Genomic DNA, 21,979 nt, shown 5'->3' on the forward strand with positions numbered 1-21,979 from the left:
CCTGATGTGAAGAACTGACTCATTTGAAAAGACCCTGATGCTAGGAAAGATTGAGAGCAGAAAGAGAAGGGGACAACAGAGGGTGAGATGGTTAGATGGCATTACCAACTCAGTGGACATGGGTTTGGGTCAACTCTGGGAGTTGATGATGGACAGGGAGGCCTGGCATGCTGCAGTTCATGGGGTCACAAATAGTCGGACATGACTGAGCGACTGAACTGAACTACTAAAGAACAGTGCTGTTGAAGTGTTATGTAGACTTTACAGGAATTAAAGAGCAGGGCGGGGGGCCTAGGCGGGGTGGAGCGGATCTGGAAAAATTATCCAAGAGAAAATATACCTAAAATTAAGTAGGTTTAAAACCTTAGACACCTGTTCCAAATAAATATGCAAACTGCTGTTGTAAAGTGACTTCCCACTGTTAATTCCTTAAGATAAGAAGAGTAAAAATCCATAGAAACTTCACAAGGAGTTTTTTCTTGCCTTTGGGTCGAGTCTAGAGAATAAATTGGATTTTTTTAAATATACTCTTACGTAGCATGTCAATGGAGAGAAAAACCCTGTTAGAAAATAAGGATACTAGAAAGGAATGTCAGGGAGTTCTGATAACGTAGCAGCCTGAGTTAATTCAGATCCCTCCTCATGCGAGAAATTCACAGAAATGTTAGATAAACTCTAACTCCCAAAATTTAACACACACAAAATTTAACACACATTTTGGAAAGAGGAAACAAAAGGGTAATCTGAAAATAAAAACAAGAGAAACACAATAACATCCTAAAGCTGGCACCTTAGTGACTCAATGAATTTGGAACATAAATATAGATCATATGTCTGGAGACTGGATTTTAAAAGCCCAAGCAGGGAGAGAAAACATCACAAACATCATCCTAAACCTATAAACAAAGTAGTCTTTTTTGACTAATTGAAAGTATGCAAAATTGTGAGACTTCCAAACAATTGTCTCATCAATGAATACTCCCTCTAGACCAGAATGTGCCAAGGAATCTTGTTTCTTTTCATGCCCCAGTTGTGAAAAATGTCTCTCGTAAGCTATTAAAACCACAAGCCTACGGGTTGAAGTCCAAATTATACCATATACTTTTACATATGGATTGAAGTTCGCATGGTACAAGACTTTCCAAGCTAAAATTTTAACAGAGGAGGGGAGAGGAATTGGTTCTTGCAACCCTTAGAATATCTAGAAGGACACAGAGGAATGGTCTGTTTAGGTACACTGTGAATAATCAACTAGGAAAGAGGGTAGGCAGGCAAAGTATGTAACATGATCCTGAAGTTATTTAAAAATCTGAAAGAGGATATACAATAAAAGTGTTTAAAATTATTGCAATGTTAAAAAAGAATAGAAAAGAGTGATGAGAAAAACTATAGAAGATTATGGAAATGTATAATAGAAGCAAATAAAATTTATAAAAATAAAAATATACAGTAAGTATAACTAAAAATTGAATGGGAAAGCTAAACAAAGGAGAAAGAGAATGAATTAATTGAAAGAGTTGAATACATTACCCAGAATGCAACAAGCAAGGTAAAATATAAAAGAAGTGTAGAAGACAAGAAATATACCTTGTAAACATGCAATGTAAATCTATTAGGGGTTCAGAAATTGATAAGAGTGAGGAGAGGGAAGTAGTAATAGTAAAAGAGATACTGAAAATTTTCAAGGCCTGGTGAAAGATAATTTCTCAAAGAAAGCCCTTCACAATAAATGAGCTTCCCCAGTGGCTCAGACAGTAAAGAATCTGCCTGCAATGCCGGAGACCTGGGTTTGATCCCTGGGTTGGGAAGATCCTCTGGAAGAGAGCATGGCAACTCACTCCAGTATTCTTGCCTGGAGAATCCGCATGGACAGAGGATCCTGGTGGGCTACAGACTATGGGGTCACAAAGAGTCAGACATGACTGAGTGACTAAGCACACACACTTCACAATAAATAAAATTAAATATATACCTGGAAAGATCGTTGTTAGACTATGGAAGTCAAAGAGAAAGAGAAAACAATATCTTAAAGTAATCTAGGGAAAAAAGACTTTGGGTCAGACACAGTGCACAGCTGCAGCGTCAGGAGATTTAAAAGATGCTGAATCTCTGCTTGCTTTCTGCTCTGTGCCTTCAGTTCTTGGTGACCATGGTGTTCTGTTTAACTCCTACTTCCTTTTCCCAGAGAAGAATGTCCCCAGAATTAAAAGTTAAGCTAAAAATAGCCCTCATGAGGACAGAAACACTAATAACGCTAAGAGAATTTCACTTTCACTAGGTTCTGTGATTTTCATATAGGTAATACTTGGTATTCAGTAGCTGATCACTAAATGTCAGTTGCTCCCTCCCATCTCCAAACACTGATGTTAGGCATCTAGAAAGGCTAGGATGCTCCAGATTTTCAGAATAGATGAGATATTTATACTTCCACAAGGAACAGGAAAGTTGAATAGAGAAGAAAATTTCAAATGACATATAAAATGTATTTCCCTACTTAGATTGAAATCATCTATGAATGTTTATTTGAATGTAGTTATCTTGTAAGATTGTTTTTTTTTTTTAGTGATTAGAATTAAGTTCAAGGGGTGTGCTGAAGTTTCCTAATCAGGATGTGGGAAGAAGATAGAAGGTCAGAATTTGAGGATTAGAAGATCTATCTCCAAGTTGAATGCATATTGTCCATGTATTGAGCTGTGTCAGCTAAAGTATAGCTTTTTAAGAAACTGCACATTTTCTTCTGATCTCTCTCTTGGCTTAATGCCAATAGTTAATAATCCCCAAAACTTAAAATTTATTTTTTATTTTATGGTTTAATATTAAGTCTCCAATGATCCTTCTTTGATGCAATTGTGGTGCTTGTAATACGTAACTTCTGAACTGTTTATTAACTTGAGATATTAAGCATGTCCACATTTTCAATTTTTTCTTTGTTTTTAAACCTTTTTTTAAGCCACATATTTATAGTACTTAATATATAGAGGCATTATGAAATGCATAGGAATAAAGATAAATAGAATTCTGGCCTGTCCTTAAGTTTTTATTATTTGTCATGTTAGTAAAAATAATACTTTCCAACTTTTACTACATTATTTATTCTATTCCTTTACTATATTTTTTATTTTCTTTTTCTTTTTATTATTCTTTCTTTTAATATTGAAAGTATTATTCCTAATAGTCTCTTCTTTTTTATTAGTTTTTGAATCTGTATGTAGCTAGATTCTTTTGATACCACTGCTACTGGTCAGTAAGTCATATAATCAAATACTGTGAATTTTGCCATAGTATGATTAAACATTAAGGTATATCTAATGAGTATTTGTTTAGAAATGTGGTCATATCTTCTCTTCAGTCTGTCTTATTTAATATTTGCTTTGTGTAATTGGATGAACCGAAATACATAAAGAATAGTTGCATGGTCATTTTTGAGTTTTTATTTCCTACATAAAGAACTGCAAATATTAGCAGAATACACATTGTAATCAAAAGGCCCAATAATATAGTGTCAGTCACGTTTTAAACTTTAACTCACATATACCTTGTATTTTATTCTGTCAGCCATTACTTAGATGTTATTCAAACAGTAATTTTGACTTCTTATTAATATCTATAATCATTGGAATTTAAATTCTATACCAGTGTGGTGTTAATGGAAACAATAGTGTAATCCATAATAGGTTTGACAACTGAATCTGTCAGTAAAGCTGGTAAGCATTTTTTCTCCATCAGCAATTCAGCAACTTATCTAAGAACTGACTGATTCGTGCAAGAGCAAATATGAAAAAGTCAGTGAGGGTCTAAGTTACACAGAAAAATATTGAGTCTGTGTGTGAAAATGGTATTCCTTAAGCCAGCTAACATGATATACTCATCTGAGTAAATAACTGTAAAAAATCTATTGGAAGCAGAGAAACAAGCTTCTGCTTTATTACCCAGAATTTGACATATTTGAAAATTCAGGACATAAATTGTTAGAAATGAAATCAAAGAGTTTGATTAGTCAGCAACACAGAAATTCTTTGGGGTGATGCTATAATGTAATGTAAATTTAAACTAATTTTATTCAAGACAACATTGATCTCAGACCTGCTACTTGAGATTTCCACCAACAGGAATAAATACAAGAATAAGTTTAGGACAAATCAAGAATGAAATTGCCATGTTGAGTCTGATTCTGGACATTAAATGGAGAGAAAGGCATAAGCCTTCTAAGGATGTTCTCTAAATCAGTAGACACTTCTCCATTGTCTTTACTCAGAATCAAGACTCCTTGTGGTGCCCACCAATGTTACCCTCAGTAGTTTGTCTAGACCCTACCTCATGGCAACATGTCAGTGGCACCCAGAGGTGCTGGAGCAATGGTTCTCATGCTGTGATTGGTGAAAACCTGTTTTCACTTAGTTATTATACATGTTGTTGTTTTTCAGTCTCTAAGTCATGTCTGACTCTTGGCAACCCCATGAACTGCAGTATGCCAGGCTTCCCTGTTCTTCACTGTTCCCCAGAATTTGCTCAAACTCATGTCCATTGAATTGGTGATGCCATCCAGCCATCTCATCCTCTGTCACCCCCTTCTCCTCCCGCCCTGAATCTTTCCCAGTATCAGGGTCTTTTCCATTGAGTTGGCTCTTTGCATCAGCTGGCAAAAGTATTGGAGCTTCAGCTTCAGCATTAGTCCTTCCAGTGAATATTCAAGGTTGAATTCCTTTAGGATTGACTGGCTTGAACTCCTTGCAGTCCAAGGGACTCTCAAGAGTCTTCTCCAACCTGCATGTGGGATCTTCCCAGACAAGGGATCTGACTCGTGTCTCCTGCATTGGCAGGTGGATTCTTAACCACTAGATGACCAGAGAAGCCTGAATATACTTTTAAATCCTCTCTTGATTGTCTTTCTTGGTGTTATCCAGCTGCAAATTTGCAGTCATGAACTCTAAATTCTTATGAGTAAGTTTTGGAGATATTCTATTCCACCATTCGGTCTCCTTTCTCAGTTGCTTTCAATCCTCCAGAGGCTCATCTAACCCCTGTCCCATCTTAGGATATTATGTGATGCCAGAATCTACAGCCTTTCACCAGATTTCTGGCCAGAGTCATTCCTTTGGGTTGTTTCTGAACTCATTTTTGATTTAATGTGTCATTTTAGTATCCTAGAGATTTTTGATATATAGGTCATTTTAAAACACATTTAAAATCAATATACGGTGATTTTCTTATTTTAAAATTAAAAGTGATCTTTTATGACAAAAGCAGTTCATATCCATTATACAAAAATAGGAAATACAGACAAGCAAAAGGAAGAAAATCTAAAATGTGTATAATCTCACTAACCACAAATAATCACTTTTATAATATTGTTTATCTGTCCATATTGTTTCCTGTACAAATGGTTTTTGTACAAATGGATAACTTTTGCATAACTGTTTTTATAGCTTAATGTATCTAATTAACATCACATACATTTTTTTCAATATTCTCAAAAGTTATATCTTTTAAAATGTATACAGGACTAGACCACCACTTTTTCTAAGAACTTATTTTATTATAGTAAGAAATTTCTCCCCAACTTTTAGCAATAGTCTAACATGCCCAAAAATAAATTTCTTGACATATATTTTACATAAACACATTGTGGCTAATTACCGGTCCCTACATATACCTCTGCACATTTTGGACAGCTTTCTTTATTAAAAAGATTTTAAGTTTATAATCATCTAAGTCATATATTATCTTGACAAATTATCCCCTTTGGAAACGTGCAAGACTTGTCTTCTAAAATAAATTATTTCATAACAAAATAAGTTGTAAACCATGAGGATGAATTTTCAGCTAGTAGTTTCTTTAGAAAACAAAAACAAACAACAATTATACATCTCTCCTTAGTGCCAACTTTTTCAATGAATTCAGAAAATTTATCTCTAATGAAGTTATTTGAAGGCCACTTAGAAAAATAATAATATAGAAAGAAATATAAACAATAACTTTCAAATTTGCTGATTTAAATAATAAATCAATCACATGTGGGTTTACCATCCTGATAACTGCAGGTCTCACCTTCATATCTTCCTCCCCTAAGTGCGCCTCCTCTGACAACAAACACCTAGATATTTCCATGCACCATTGTGGCAATAATCATTTTCAGTATAAGGAATTTTTCCACTGTACTGCACCACTCCACTGCACTTTTGTTAGAGAAGGCAGAGTCATTCCATCTTTGAATATCAGAGATTACTCCAGTGCTTAAAAGAGCTGCTGATGCTGCTGCTAAGTCGCTTCAGTCATATCTGACTTTGTGCGACCCCGTAGACAGCAGCCTACCAGGCTCCTCTGTCCCTGGGATTCTCCAGGCAAGAATACTGAAGTGAGTTGCCATTTCCTTTTCCAGTGCATGAAAGTGAAAAGTGAAAGTGAAGTCATTCAGTTGTCCAACTCTTTGCGACCCCATGGACTGTAGCCTACCAGGCTTCTCCATCCATGAGATTTTCCAGGCAAGAGTACTGGAGTGGGTTGTCATTTCCTTCTCCTTGAACGAGCTATAAACTTTTATTGGGTAAATCAATCGATTCATTCATCTATTAATCAATGACATGGTGCCTTAACAAGTCACTATGAATATTTAACAAATAGTAGAAAGAAGAAAACTAACATGTATTCAGTTCAGTTCAGTTCAGTTCAGTCACTCAGTCGTGTCCGACTCTTTACGACCCCATGAATCTATAAAAGCCAATTAATTAAATACCAAGCCTCTGTTAAATCTTTGTAGACTTTATTGTTTCATTTTTTCTTGTATTTTTCCTTCTCTAACGATTTAAATTATCTCACATTTTCCATGAATGATTTATTACCTAACAAAACATGTAGCAACCTACATATACCACTGGATCCTATTTTGTGTGATATAATAAAAGATTTTAGATAATTTATATATACATATATGTATATATACGCAGACAGAGAAGAACTTATTTATAAAATTACTATCTCTAAAAAGCAAGAAACAAACTATCTTGCAGCTCTAAGAACCTCATTTATATTTCACATATGCTGTAGACAACGGCTCAGAAACTCAGATGTGGTGCTTATAAATATGTATGAAGTATAATTAGCTTGGAAAATGCTGCTTCATCAACAGTCCTGATATTGTTGATGTGCTTCAGTGACTTACTAAGCAGTGTTGGATAAGGAACTCTCCAGATTCCAACAAATTGAAGCAGTTCTCTCCATCCATACCATGTTAGTGTCTTCCATTCTGTCATCATATGACAGACCTGTCTTTTAAACCTGGACTGTGAGTATGTGGCTGTATGCCATCAGCTCTTTACTGTTTTGGAGTGCTTCTTTGCCTTATACTTATTAAAGAATTAAATTTGTGTTTTAGAACCCTTACATACATGTGCAGATGCACGTGTGCAAAACACCACACACAATTCAGTTCCAAATGATTTCACTGGTGAATCTACCAAACATTTAAGAAAGTAGTAAATTCTTCAGGGAATTGAAGAGGAGGAAATATGTCCCAGTCATTCCATGATGCCAGTATTACTATGATACAAACCAAAGACATTATGAAAAAAAAGAAAATTATAGATCAATATCCCTCATAAACCTAGATGGAAAAATTCTGACAATGTTAAAACATAGAATCCAACCATTCATTAAGATAATCTACAAATTAGAAGGATGTATTTGCAAATTACATGTCTGATGAAGGATTTGTATCCATATTATACATAAATATCTTTCAAAACTCACTAAGAACAAATAACCCAATACAAACTTGTACAAAAAATTTTAACAGACACAGCCAAAGAAGATGGTGAAAAGCACATGAAAAAACACTCAGCATAATTAGTTGCAAGGAAAATGCAAATTAAAATCCAACTGTTGTACACAGCATTAGAATGTCTAAAATCTTAAAAAACCAACTATATCAAGTAGTGACAAGGATATAGTTACATTTGTAACTCTCACCCACTGCTAGTTAGAATTTAAAATAGTACAAGTAATTTGGAAAACATGTTGATTGTTTCTTAAAAGCGTAAACATATATCCACCAGATATTCTAGCCACACCACTTAGAGGTCTTTCATTCCAAGAGAAATCATCATATGTTCGTACAAAGATTTGTATACAAATGTTAATAGCGACTCTATTTAGAATAGCCAAAGCTGATATAATCCAAATGTCCATCAAGAAGTGAATGAATAAATAGATTGGGGGCATATCCATGTGGGACTTCCCAGGTGGCACAGTGGTCAAGAATCCGCCTGCCAATGTGGGAAATGCAAGATATGCGAGCTCGAACCCTGGGTCGGGAAGAACCCTTAGAGTGCAAGATGGCAACCCACTCCAGTATTCTTGCCTGGAAAAAATTCCATGGACAAAGGAGCCTGGCAGGCTACAGTCCATGGGGTCACAAAGAATTGGACATGACTGAGCAACTGAACACACACACCTATCTATGTAAATAGAAAAGAGATCACATTTTGATACACACACAACATGGATAAATGTAAAAATAATTACACTGAATGAAAGAAACCAAACAAGAAAAAAAGAGTACTACATATTGGATGATTCTATTATATAAATGTCCATAAAATACAGACTAAAAGTGTTGGAAACCAGAGCAGCACTTATGTGGAGATAAGGAAGGACAAGAAGTGGGAGGGAGGGTATGAAAAGAAATAATGGGTACATACCCATCTCTACCTCAGTTGTCTGACCGTTTCATGGGTGTATAAATATCAAAGCTTATCAAATTGTAAAATTTAAATATGGTAAGTTTATTTATACCTCACTAAAACTGTTGAAAAGTGTACGAAAGTAGAAAAAAAATGAATATTGCCCATCACTCTTCCTAGTCCCTCCGAATTTCCACAGCTCACACTTTAGCTTTTTTCCATGTTGTCTGGCCCTTCTTTTCTCTTTCACCTTGTTTCATTAATTTTCTTATGCACAGCAACTCAACTCTCTTTCCTTCCTTCACCTCCTTGTCTCTTTTGCATATCCAAGATCAGCTATAAAATGTTGGTTGTTAGATTCTCACCAGACCATGTTCCTGTAGAAAGGAATTCATACCTTAAGACTCTGGGGAAAGCTTGCTCCCTTGCTTGCTTGCTTTGTATAGCTCGATCTAGTATTATGAATGAGCCATGTTATCTTGATGGCTCAGGATCATTACTGTCAATATTGGCATCTACTGAAGCCTGTTTCATCCTTATCCAAATAGATTTAGATTGCTGAGATTTAAAAATTCTCCAAGTTGGTTTTCTTTCCTCATTGTCAGTTTGTCAGCTGTCACTTTGGCTGCTATCATGTGCTTATTTAGAGAATCTTCATTCTTCTTTCTCTGTAATTTCCTTTCTCTAATCTGTTTTGATTCAGGAAACCTGTAACCAGGGAGTAAGAAAGGCATATAAATTTGGAACAAATATAGAAGCTGAGTGGGTAATGGAGCCTTATATTTTTGAGTAAGGTACATTGGATTTGTGCCATTGATATTGACACTCTTACTTTTTTTTTCAAAATAAATGACACTTAAATGACGTTACTGTATCTAATTCCCCACAGACACCATAGGACCAAGCATTTCTGTATTCTCAATTGAAGAAAGTGTCCATTTCCCACAGCATAATTTGTCAGAGTTGTCAGGCAGCTCTTTTTGCACAGGCTAGATATAAATGCACAGATTCTTTTTATTTATGTAGATGTTTCCAATATATCCTTTTGTAGATATCATAGTATTATTTAATCAATCTGTTTTATAAGCAATAGATTATTTAAGTGAAAGCTGTTGGAATAACACCTTAAAATAAATTTTACCACAACAGTAGCAATCTGTAATCTCTCCTAGTTTAATGTTTGAATAGTATGATAAAAAATGCTGTGAAAGCACTGGAAATGTAGTTGAATAGTATTATGTCTAGGCTAACCTGAGTTCAGATTTATAACTTCAACAGTAAGTATTTAGCATTCTCTAGCTTTTCTTACACTCTGAAATACTCTTCCAATTTAGAATTTACCAGATCTAAATTTGTAAGATCCTATTTGATTTATCTTTTGGTATGTAATGATTCTTAAAGTGCAAACATTATTAAAATGGATAACTAAACATTTATTTTATCATATCACTCTATTATCTTTGTGTCAGCTCTCTTAGTTCAAGCCTCAACAAATCCATCTTTGCTAGGAGATGATCGTGGCTCAGAGACTGTGATTTAGAAGGTTTTATTTTGCCCTAAGACTTGGAGATGCCTTCAGAAAAGGAACACTGTTCTTCCTCATTTCAGTACCTAGGGGACAGGAAATGCTTCCTCCACTTACCCCACAGCTTGAATGAAATGTGCTTAGGGATAAAGTCAAGGATGTGCTTAGTTCTTAATTTGCTTGACCATTTGACAGCACTTGATAGTACTGACCAGTTACAACGTTGCAACACTGCCAGTCATCACACTCTGAGCCACTTCTGTTAAGTCTTGATTTCGATGATATCGTGCTCTCCTAGGTTCTCTTTGTCCTTTCTGGAATCTCAATCACCCTGCTAGCCCCACTTTCAGTACCTGCCTTTAAATAAATGTTGGGATTCCCAAGGGTTCTCTTCTAGACTTTCTTCTCATCTCCTCACTTTAATCACAAATACGTGCTGATAATGTATTATTCTGTGAACGTAGTTCAGAATGCTTTCCTAAAGGTAAACGGTGAACCAACTGCCTGCAAGATAGCTCTACTTCGTTCTTTGGCTTTAGAAATGTGACACTTCTTTTTCTGCCCACAGGCAACAGGTCCTCAGGGTTCATTAAAGGAAGGTGCCAAAGGTTCTCTTCAGAAAAGCTTTGGGATTCTTAATGAAGCCAAGAAGTTAGCAAATGATGTAAAAGGTTAGTGTGATCTCTTTTTATTATTATTTTCAGTGTAATTTTAGTTGTAATTGGTAGGATATTCTATCAGATTATTGGAAAATGTAATTGTTGCACCGTGGTTGTTATGATTATTTTTACTATCTAGATTTACTGTAAGTAAACGATCTTATCAGTTTTACTGAATTTTGCCTTCACATGTCATTTTGTACTGAGCATTACTTCAGAATTTTTAAACCTAATTTCTGCAACATCATTTCATCTGTATCTTAAGTATGCTGCTGCTAAGTCGCTTCAGTCGTGTCCGACTCTGTGCGACCCCATAGACCGCAGCCCACCAGGCTCTCCGGTCCCTGGGATTCTCCAGGCAAGAACACTGGAGTGGGTTGCCATTTCCTTCTCCAATGCATAAAAGTGAAAAGTGAAAGTGAAGTCACTCAGTTGAGTCTGACTCTTCGTGACCCCATGGACTGCATCCTACCAGGCTCCTCCATCCACGGGATTTTCCAGGCAAGAGTACTGGAGTGGGGTGCCATTGCCTTCTCCGATATTAAGTATAGGAACTTTTAATTTTTAAAGTGTATTAAATTTTAAAGACCATCAAATGCCACCTTTTTTGACTTTAGAAATTATGCTCACAAATGAATAAGGCAGATACAGCTTTCAATTTAGTGAGGCACATGGTGGCTCAGACAGTAAAGCACCTGTCTACAAATGCTGGAGACCCAGGTTCGATCCCTGGGTCAGGAAGATCCCCTGGAGAAGGAAATGGCAATCCACTCCAGTACTATTGCCTGGAAAATCCCATGGACAGAGAAGCCTGGTAGGCTACAGTAGTCCATGGGGTCGCAAAGAGTCAGACACGACTGAGCGACTTCACTTTCATATCTCAAAAGGTTTTTGCCTCTTAAATACATTTTTGTGTATTTTATTCCTAATTCAAAGATCAAAGTGCATGAAATATCTGCCTTGATTATCGTATGGATTTTGCATTAAAAATTCAATATAGCCCACATTCTAGATAAGTTATTATATTTATTATTTCATTCAAATATCTCCTGTTCTCATGTAATTGCCTCCTGTTTCTGTCTTCAGTCTCATTCTTTCCCCTTTTCTGGCTTGCATCCAGCTCCCCAACCTTACTGAGATATTCATGTTCTCTGAAAAGTTGCTGCCATTTCAAACCTCCAAGTTCTGCAGTGTTCATTCTTCTCTTTGGAACTCCTCACCATCCCTTTTTTCCAACCAACTACCTTCTATCAGACCCTCAAGATTTAGTCCAAATGTTATCATCTCCAGGAGGCCTGGCACCCCATCTGAATTACATGTCTCCTCTCTGTGCACCCCTTTCTCATAGACTCGTCAAATCATCACAGCCATAGACTTAGCATCCATTTTCTAGAGGACAGTAGCAGGATCTTCTTTTTAGCTTTGTATTTTGGTGTATAGTATCACAGTGACTATCTCAATTCAGGAAATAAGCATATTTTTAAAATAAAGGAATAATGTTGGTCTTTACTAACATTAGAAAGAAAAGAGATTTTTATCATTTATATTTGCCAGTGCTCTCAATGAATAGTCTTTTATTTCCAAAATAGGCTGGTATGGAATTACATGTTTTGTCTCCCTTATAGATAGCACTCTGACAGTAAATGCTTTGGATTGTGTATCATAGGTAAAATATGACCCCTTATATGTATAATCTGATGCAGGAAATTCTATTTATTACAACCTGAAGAATAGCTGTAGAGTCAATCCTGTTTTCCTAATTTGGCAAGTTGGGTTATATCATTACTTGGTCATCATGCCTTTCCCTCCAGTGCGCTTGCCCAGAGCTGAGATCAGGGTGAGGTGAGACTGGTTCAGCCACACAAGTGCAGAGTTAAGTTCTGTTTCTATTTAAAATTTTTAATATTTTGCTCATATTGATCTTTTTTGAATTAAATGTGATTTTTAAAAAAATACTGCATAAAAATGTTTTATCTTGAACACTGAGTTTTGGGGGGCCCTTTTGAATTTCACACCTGAAGTGAATGTCTGAAAAAGAAATCTAAGGACAGGTATGGTAGCCAGGGTTAGGTGACAGAAAGGTTCATTAGTTTAGATGCCCTTTTTTGTACTTCAGGTAGTACATTATTTAAAGTAATGAAAACCCACAAACTACTCAAGTAATAATTCCTCCAGAAATCCAAGCCAAGGCTCTGACGGAGATGGGAATGTTTTCCTGCTACATTATGACATTCCCCTGATTTGTGGCCAATTACACAAGGTTTAAAACGGCTCTTAATCAGGGAAATGCCATATATTACCACCAGGAACTGCTGAAACAGGCCGTACAGAGCAAAATACTTGACAGCAGCTATTAAAATAGAGATTTAGTCATTTCTCTCTCTATGGTGCCTGGAGTTAGAAGGAATAAAAATGGTGAGGCAGTATACCCTCCATATTTCTAATGTGTTACTTGGTTCTAGTCAGTACAATACAGTTAGTCCATGAGCTTTAGTCATGAATAACTTGGAGCTGCTCCCTGCCATCTTTATGCTGTTCTTGCCTTCAGAGAACCTGAACTTGCCAGGAGCAGTTTGTTTTGCCTCTAAGCTTTGAGTATACATTTATTAAAAGTAAATTTGCCCTTGTGCGCATTTGCCGTTTGAGACCAGTCTGTATCAAATTGATTGAATGTCCATGGAGATAAAAATTGTTTTGTTGATGGATATGGGGCTTGATACAAATTGATGACCAAAAAAGCTAGAAGATAAATTGATGCCACTGGGTGAATTAATACTACTTTGTAGATTGACAAAGGATTTCGTCCACAAAAAAAAAAAAGCCAAGTGAGGCTGTCATGGAATGTGTACAGAGCAAGGATTGAAGTTGAGGATGATATATTAGAAGTGTGAAAATACTAAAATTCTATAATTATATACCTTATCTTATATAGAGTAACTTTTTAATTTTATTTGCCTCTTCATTTAACCCTACTTTTCAACTTTGCTCAAAATAAGTGAAATTATTTAATTACTTAGGAACAAATAGATAACATCTCTGTAAAATGAATGAAATGCACATTGAATAAAAAGATCTATGCTCAAGCCCAAGGATATGGAATCAATGAACTGTATGACATATGATGTTGTCCAAAACACAGAACAATGCCAGAATTACCCGCAAAATTAATTTTAATCAAATTAATCCATATTTTCCTTCTGTACCATGAGCCTCCAGACGCTGAGTCAATAAGACCAGACAAGTGTATCAAAATGGTTTTGCGATCATGAATATAACACACTTGCAATTACTAACCTGTTAAGAGTCTGTGTTATTGTTTCAAATTAGACACAAACAGAATAAACAGGAATATTATAGTGACATTAAACTGAAGTATGATTTAGGAATTAAAATTTAAAATTTAGGAATTAACCCACTCCAGTAGTCTTGCCTGGAGAATCCCATGGACAAAGGAGCCTGGCGGGCTATATATAGTCCATGGGGTCACAAAAAGTCAGACATGACTGAGCAACTAACACACACACACACATAATATATATTATGATATTTATATTATATTGTATATATATATATTTGCAATTTGCATACTGCCATCTGCCAGAATCCCAAAAGTATGCAAGTGAAAGACAAACAAACCATTCCATTGACAAAGAAATAATTTTGGATTAAATGGATAAAGCCAACCCTGGATCCCCTAGCCTATTGTAGTCTAAGAACAAGCTAATCTTTTCCTTTATGAATTGCTAATTCCTCATGCAGAGTTTTAGTTCCTCCTTCAGTGTGTGAATAGAGAAAATTGAGAAATTAAAATAGAGTTGAACTCGGTTTCAGAGTTTAAATGAGAAGTGGCAAAATAAGGACCAAACACGGAAGGACAGAAACTATTAGAACCAGAGAGTACTTGTCTTACTTAAAGGTATTTAAATTACATTTGTTTTAGAATACCTTGCTGGCCAAAACAAAAGGAGCCTGCAAACCCATACTCAGGCTTTGGAGCTTGTCCTAGAGGAACCACATGGAGTTTTTGATGTCTGGTTATTTTGGTTTCTCATTCAACTAGCTGAAGAGAGGACTGTCCTCTATCTGATATCTTAAGACTTTGGAGATGATAGTGAAAGTGAAGTTACTCAGTGGTGTCCGACTCTTTGCAACCCCATGGACTATAGCCTACCAGGCTCCTCTGTCCATGGGATTTTTGAGGCAAGAGTACTGGAGTGGGCTGCCATTTCCTTCTCCAGGGGATCTTCCCAACCCAGGGATTGAACCCAGGTCTTCCACATTTCAGGCAGACACTTTAACGTCTGAACCACCAGGGAAGCCCAGCAGACATGCCACCAGACAAATCCCCCTTTTCTCCTCTCCTCAGGCTTCAGCTATAATCTGGTATTGGGAGGAAGAACATGTTCAGTTGCAAGCAAATGGCTATTGAGGGCCTAGCGAGCACTGTGCCCAAGGCAAACAAGAACGGATTTGGCACTTTTTAATCAGGACAAAGTTTCCCGGGAACATGCCTTCCTATAAACACAGGCCCTATTTACTGATCTTAGAGGTTCCCTTGCATGGTATATGTAAGGGATATGTCTGGGCAAAAGAGGAAATCAGAGATAGGACACATCCCAAACTTGTGACAGCTACTGGGAAAAGGTAAGCATAGGAAAAATGTAATGGAAGAGGGCTAGGTGTGCCCCAGCGTGAAAAGACTGGGTGGAACAACCTCATCAAATCAATTGAAAGGAGGCCAGTGACAAGAATGAGATTCTGGATTTCACCCAGCTTTCTCCCTTACTCAGCTGTTCTTCCTTCAGTACGAGTGTTGGGATCCTGCACTCAGTGGTGGGGTTGACTTGGGGGCAGATTCATGTACCTGGATGAAAAATTACAGTCAAGTGACTTGAGATAAATTTTACCTCTTATGTTCTTAAAACATTCAAAGGTAAAAAGATAATATAATATTATAAAATTAATGAATTGTATAGAGAAATCAAGGGCTTCCCAGGTGGCTCAGTGGTAAAGACTTCAACTGCCAATGCAGGAGACATAGGAGATGCAGGTTTGATCCCTGGGTCAGGAAGGAAATGGCAACCCACTCCAGTATTCTTGCCTGGGAAATTCTATGAACAGAGGATTCTGGTCGGCTACAAGTCCATGCATTCACAAAGAGCTGAACATGACTAAGCTACTGAGTTTGCATGCATAGAGTAATCACATATTATAAAATGTAGTAAATTAACCATTTTTGTATGTAATTGAAAGTGTTAGTTGCTCAGTCATGTCCATTCTTTGCAACTCCATGGACTGTACCCCACCATGGGATTATCTAGACAAGAATACTGGAGTGGGTAGCCATTCCCTTCTCCAGGGGAATCTTCTTGACCCAGATATGGAACCCAGGTCTCCTGCATTGCAGGCAGATTCTTTACCATCTGAGCCACCAGGGAAGCTGCAACAGAATCATTTAAGTCAAAGAAATTCTATTTGAATATACTGCATACATATAGTAGAGCCAACACTTTAACTAGCCCAAGTTAATGTGGTTCCAGAGATGATGTTTTTAAGCACTACTGGATAAAAACGCTGGCCTTTTGCTATGGTGTAGAGGTGACACATTAACATTCGTGCCCCTAACAAAGGTTTGATAAATGAGTGAATGGGTGAGCATTGCAGGAATCTCTCATTACCAGAAAGGTCAAAATCAAGGTTTTCACCTCATACAGATCCCTTACCTCTTCCAAACACTCTGCTTCAGAACTGTGGATAAAGCACTGCAGAAGTTAACCTGCTCTCTAATTCAGAAGGAATGCTGGGCTGAATGAGTTATAAACTGGAATCAAGATAGGCAGGAGAAACATCAACAACTTCAGATATGCAGGTACCACTCTAATGGCAGAAAGCAAAGAGGAACTAAAGAGTCTCTCGATGAGGGTGAAGGAGGAGAGTGAAAGAGCCAGCTAAAAACTAAATATTAAAAAAATAAAAATCATGACATCTGGCCCCATTCAGTTCAGTTCAGTTCAGTCACTCAGTCGTGTTCAACTCTTTGCGACCCCATGAGTTGCAGCACACCAGGCCTCCCTGTCTATCACCAACTCCCAGAGTTCACTCAGACTCACATCCATCGAGTCAGTGATGCCATCCAGCCATCTCATCCTCGGTCGTCCCCTTCTCCTCCTGCCCCCAATCCCTCCCAGCATCAGAGTCTTTTCCAATGAGTCAACTCTTCACATGAGGTGGCCAAAGTACTGGAGTTTCAGCTTTAGCATCATTCCTTCCAAAGAAATCCCAGGGCTGATCTCCTTCAGAATGGACTGGTTGGATCTCCTTCCAACCCAAGAGACTCTCAAGAGTCTTCTCCAACACCACAGTTCAAAAGCATCAATTCTTTGGCGCTCAGCTTTCTTCACAGTCCAACTCTCACATCCATACATGACCACTGTACTACATGGCAAATAGAGGGGGAAAAGATGGAAGTAGTGACAAATTTCCTCTTCTTGGGCTCTAAAATCACTGTGGATGGTGACTGCAACCATGAAATCAAAAGACATTTGCTTCTTGGCAGGAAAGTTATGACAAACCTAGACAGTGTGTTGAAAAGCAGAGACATTACTCTGCCTACAAAGGTCCATATAGTCAAGATTATGGTCTTCCTAGTGGTCACTTACTGTTGTGAGAGCTGTACCATAAAGAAGGCAGAGTGCCGAAGAACTGATGCCTTCAAATTGTGGTGCTGGAGAAGATTCCTGAGAGTCCCTTGTACAGCAAGGAGATCAAAACAGTCAATCTTAAGGGTAATCAATCCTGAATAATCATTGGAAGAACTGATGCTGAAGCTGAAACTCCAGTATTTTGGTCATCTGATGTGAACAGCTGACTCATTGGAAAAATCTCTGATGCTGGGAAAGATTGAAGGCCAAAGGAGAAGAGGGCATCAGAGGATGAGATAGCTGCATGGCATCACCAACGCAATGGACATGAATTTGGACGAACTGCAGGAGATGGTAAGGGACAGAGGCCTGGTGTGCTGCAGTCCATGGAGTTGCAAAGGGTCAGACAAAACTGGGTGACTAAATAGCAACAATTCAGAAGGAGCCTCTACAACAAAAGATGAAACATGATGGTTACTTTGTGAAATATTTGTATAAAAAAATCTTAAAAGAGAAGTCATTCCTCCATTTTTTGATTAAGAAGCAAATCAAAAGTGATACTGAGTTTACGTAGTAGCTCATAAGACAAATTTCATGATAATGAAAATTTTATTTGCAAAATGTTATCTATATGGTAATTTGCAGTAGTTCCATTTAACTAGACGCCTTCAATATTAAAAGCAATTCTACAAACTTCACCCTTATGAATGAGAGATTCTCTCTCAAGGTATTCATTTGTGCTTTGTTAGCCACTCTAGTATTCTGGCCTGGAGAATTCCATGGACTCTATAGTCCATGGGGTCACAAAGAGTCAGAAACAACTGAGTGAGTTTCACTTTTATGTGAGAAAAAAGTTAAAAATTGCATTTGAGGAACTTAATTAGATATGTTTGAATAGTCAAAATAGAACATTCCCATTAAAATATATGAAATCATTCTTATATTTAGTTGATAATGGGGGCTATATATTAAGAACATATAAAAGGAAACTAAAAACTTTAGATTCTAGATGATCCACTGTAAACACAGAAGAATGTCAAGTTGCTCAGTCGTGTCCAACTCTTTGCGACCCCATGGACTGTAGCCTACCAGGCTACTCTGTTCATGGGATTTTCCAGGCAATAGTACTGGAGTGGATTGCCATTTCCTTCTCCAAGGTATCTTCCCAACCCAGGGATCACAGAAGAAAGTAAATCATAAATAACATTACTGAAAACTGGCAAAAATACCAAAGCAATTCTCAACCCAATGTGAATTACCAAACCAATGTAATTTTTTGTTACCTTTTAATAACTGCATAAAATATCCAATACTTTCTCATACATCCTTCAACTGATTTCTCGTATCAGTCATATGAAGTTATCTTCATTTTACACATGTAAAAATGGATAGAAATGACATTTGAACCCACATCTTCCAACTCTAAGTCCTATAATTATTTCATTGCACTATACTACTTTCTCTAATGCCTAGAATATGTAAAAGATTGCATCATCAGTGATCAAAGAAATACTTGTAATAGCTTTATTTTGAACTATTACATAGTTCAATATTACCAGTTCCAAGTAAGCTAAACGCTAATACGTTTAACACAGTAACAGGAACATGGTCAACATGAGTAAATTAGTACTATTATTAATGGAAGTGACTAGCAAATGTGTCTAGTGACTTTCATTCTAAATACATCTACCTCACTCAGGGTTACACAATGAAGGGAACTGATATTGTCAGGCGTGTTCACAGTCCAGCCTGGCTGCTCTGCTTCTTTTCCCTCAGTTTATGAGCTCTGTCTCTGCCAAACTCATTCCTGGACATTTGTCTTCTAATGTGTGGGGAGTGCATGAGAAAGGGAGAGCTAAAATTAGAGCTTGTATATGTAGCCTTTGAGGTTCAGTGGGTGTGGTATCTGGAGAGAGCATAGGTGACTTAGCTATAGCTAATGGGTATGAAAAGTGAGGAAATAAGGAGAGAAAGGTGTGCAAGGTAGCACTGTGGATTACAATTTGGCTCCTTTTCTTGTTTATCAAAAATTATGAGTTGGATTGGATTTATCTTAACTACCAATAATTCTCTGTTTGTCCATGTTACCATTCAAACTGAACCACATGGGTTCTTTCCTTCATTTTAATTATAGAAACCTCTGCCTCGGGTATCTCCCTCTAAAGGCAGCCTTGGATCATTTATTTTCCTAGGTTTGCATGGCTAACATTTTATAAGTCTTCCATTTTAAAATCTGCAATTGTTTTCTGCACACAACTTCTGTTTTTCTGAAGAATTAGACTGACAAAGTGATAAAGTGTTTAGACTTGGTTTGAGAAATTCCAAAAGGTACTTCAGAGAAAAATGATCAGGGTATAAGAAAGGATAAATTAAGAAGAGAATAGAGTCAAATCCTGAAACAAAGAAATCAGAATAGGCTCAGAATATTCCCATTTTGACTTTCTAGTACAGAAAGCAGAGGAACAAAATTAGTGCTTTGAAACTTGAGGAATGGCAGTAACAATGTTCCTCAAATCAGTCTTTGTTCTGAATAATTGGTCTGATTGTTCAGCCAGTATTTGTTATCAGAATTCATAGAATAGTATAAACCAAGTGATGCCCTTTAAATTAATGGTTTTCTCAGTTATACATGAATATCTTGCTTGCCAGCACATTTTAAATGTTTCATTGTTTAAAAAGTCAAATCCAATCAAGAAACTAAGAAATGAAATTTGTACTGTTCCATTTCCTTAATTGATGAAGACTTCTAAATTAATATCAAAAGAACAGCCTTTAACTATTCTCAGGGAATTTGTATAGATATCACAGTCATAGTGAGATTGTCTTTATTTCAAAAAGTATTCTTTCCATAACCTATTCAAAGATTTTATTTTAGTACAGTGAAAATAACAGAAGTATTAAAAGAAAGATAAATTGTGATTGACAGAGGAGAAAATCTAATTACTTGGAAAGTATATTTTGAAGGACTAGCATTGAAAATAATATCTTAGTGACTGAAATGAACATGTTGATGTTTTAGAGCCATGTTTTTCTGGAATATTTTATGCTTTATTTTTCTATGATGTTAGGTCTTTGGCTTGGAACCTAAAAGCAGATGCCTCCAACAATATTATGTGCTTATATTACTGTGGTATAACAGTGGTGTAATTCGTCTGCCTATAAAACCCCAATATGAACTGGAATGGATCATTAATTAATATGTTCAGTACCCTTTATCACATCCAGAACACTGATAGTTAAGAATCTTCCATCTATCTTCCCTTCCCTTTACTAGTCTTCCCAGATGAAACCAATAAAAACAAAGATTGTCCCCTAAGCTGCCAGTGGCTTGTTTTGTTCTTCCAAGAAGCCAGATGCACTACCTCTGTAAAGGGTAGACACACAATCCAATCAAAACTGCTCCGCTCTGTTCAGTGAGATGTAGTCTCTCCTGGTCTGCCCACTCTTGGTACCAGGAAAGTGATGAGAGCGACAGTCGGTGTTGGTAGATAATGGTCTTCAGCATTTCAAGTTACTTTTTTTCTTTAACTTCTTTAAATGAAAAAACAAAAATATTTGCACAGAGAAAACAAATTAACCAGCACAACCAGGTATAAAATGCAAGTACATTATTTAGTACATCATTCTTCACACCATCGTTATCTTTCTTGTGTCACTCCTGGTTTTTATCTGCTATAAAATACAATATTATATACAAACTAACAGCATTTGAACATGTTACAAAATTAGTGGAGAGAAGCTGGACAATTTATACTAGTAATATTACATTGTCTGACATCCTCTGTGTATGAGATGGTAAAGACTATGCCTGCAGTGGATGAGACCCAAGTTCAATCCCTGGGTCAGGAAGATACCCTGGAAAAGAGAATGGCAACTCACTCCAGTATTCTTGCTGGAGAATTCCATGGACAGAGAAGTCTGGCAGGCTACAGTCCATCAGGTTGCAAAGAGTCAGACACAACTGAGTGATTGACACTTCCACTTCCACAGTAAATGATATATTTTAATGTTAAAGAAAGCATGCTAAAGTAGCAAGAAAAAACCTATATAAAGTCTACTTAAAGTAATTTGTAAAATTTTATTTTCTCTATAAAAAAAAATGTGCCAGAGGTTATTTTTTCATTCCTTTGATTTTTATTTTTTTCAAATATTACTAAGTGATGTTTAGTAAAGTTGGGAGATTCTGCTTGATAGACATATCTATTTGAGATTTTTAAAAGCTAATTCAGTGTCCATTTTGATAATAAAGTTTTAAAAATAATGACATTAATTTGAGTGATATCAAGAGGGTATCATTATAAATGCAATAAAAGACCAAATCTTTCAAAGTTTTTCTCCATAGAAAACCATCAAATTAAGTCAAATAAAGATTAGATACCAGAGAAAATATAATTGTTGAATATATTTGTGTGTCATATGGACATATAAATATATATTTTATAATCTGATTTGAAATATATTTGTATACAGATGCCA

General features: G+C 36.5%; 1 protein-coding gene across 3 annotated transcripts in view; it reads left to right on the top strand.

Moving 5' to 3' along the window:
- LAMA2 (laminin subunit alpha 2) overlaps positions 1-21,979 on the top strand; it is a 677,281-nt gene that overhangs the window by 562,645 nt on the left and 92,657 nt on the right. For all 3 annotated transcript variants that reach the window (XM_005684731.3, XM_005684732.3, XM_018053196.1), the window contains exon 41: positions 10,772-10,874. In XM_005684731.3, the coding sequence (XP_005684788.2) occupies positions 10,772-10,874 (103 nt within the window). The remainder of the gene's footprint in view (positions 1-10,771; positions 10,875-21,979) is intronic.

The sequence above is a fragment of the Capra hircus genome, chromosome 9 (assembly GCF_001704415.2).
Source record: "Capra hircus breed San Clemente chromosome 9, ASM170441v1, whole genome shotgun sequence".
Taxonomy (NCBI): Eukaryota; Metazoa; Chordata; class Mammalia; order Artiodactyla; family Bovidae; genus Capra; species Capra hircus.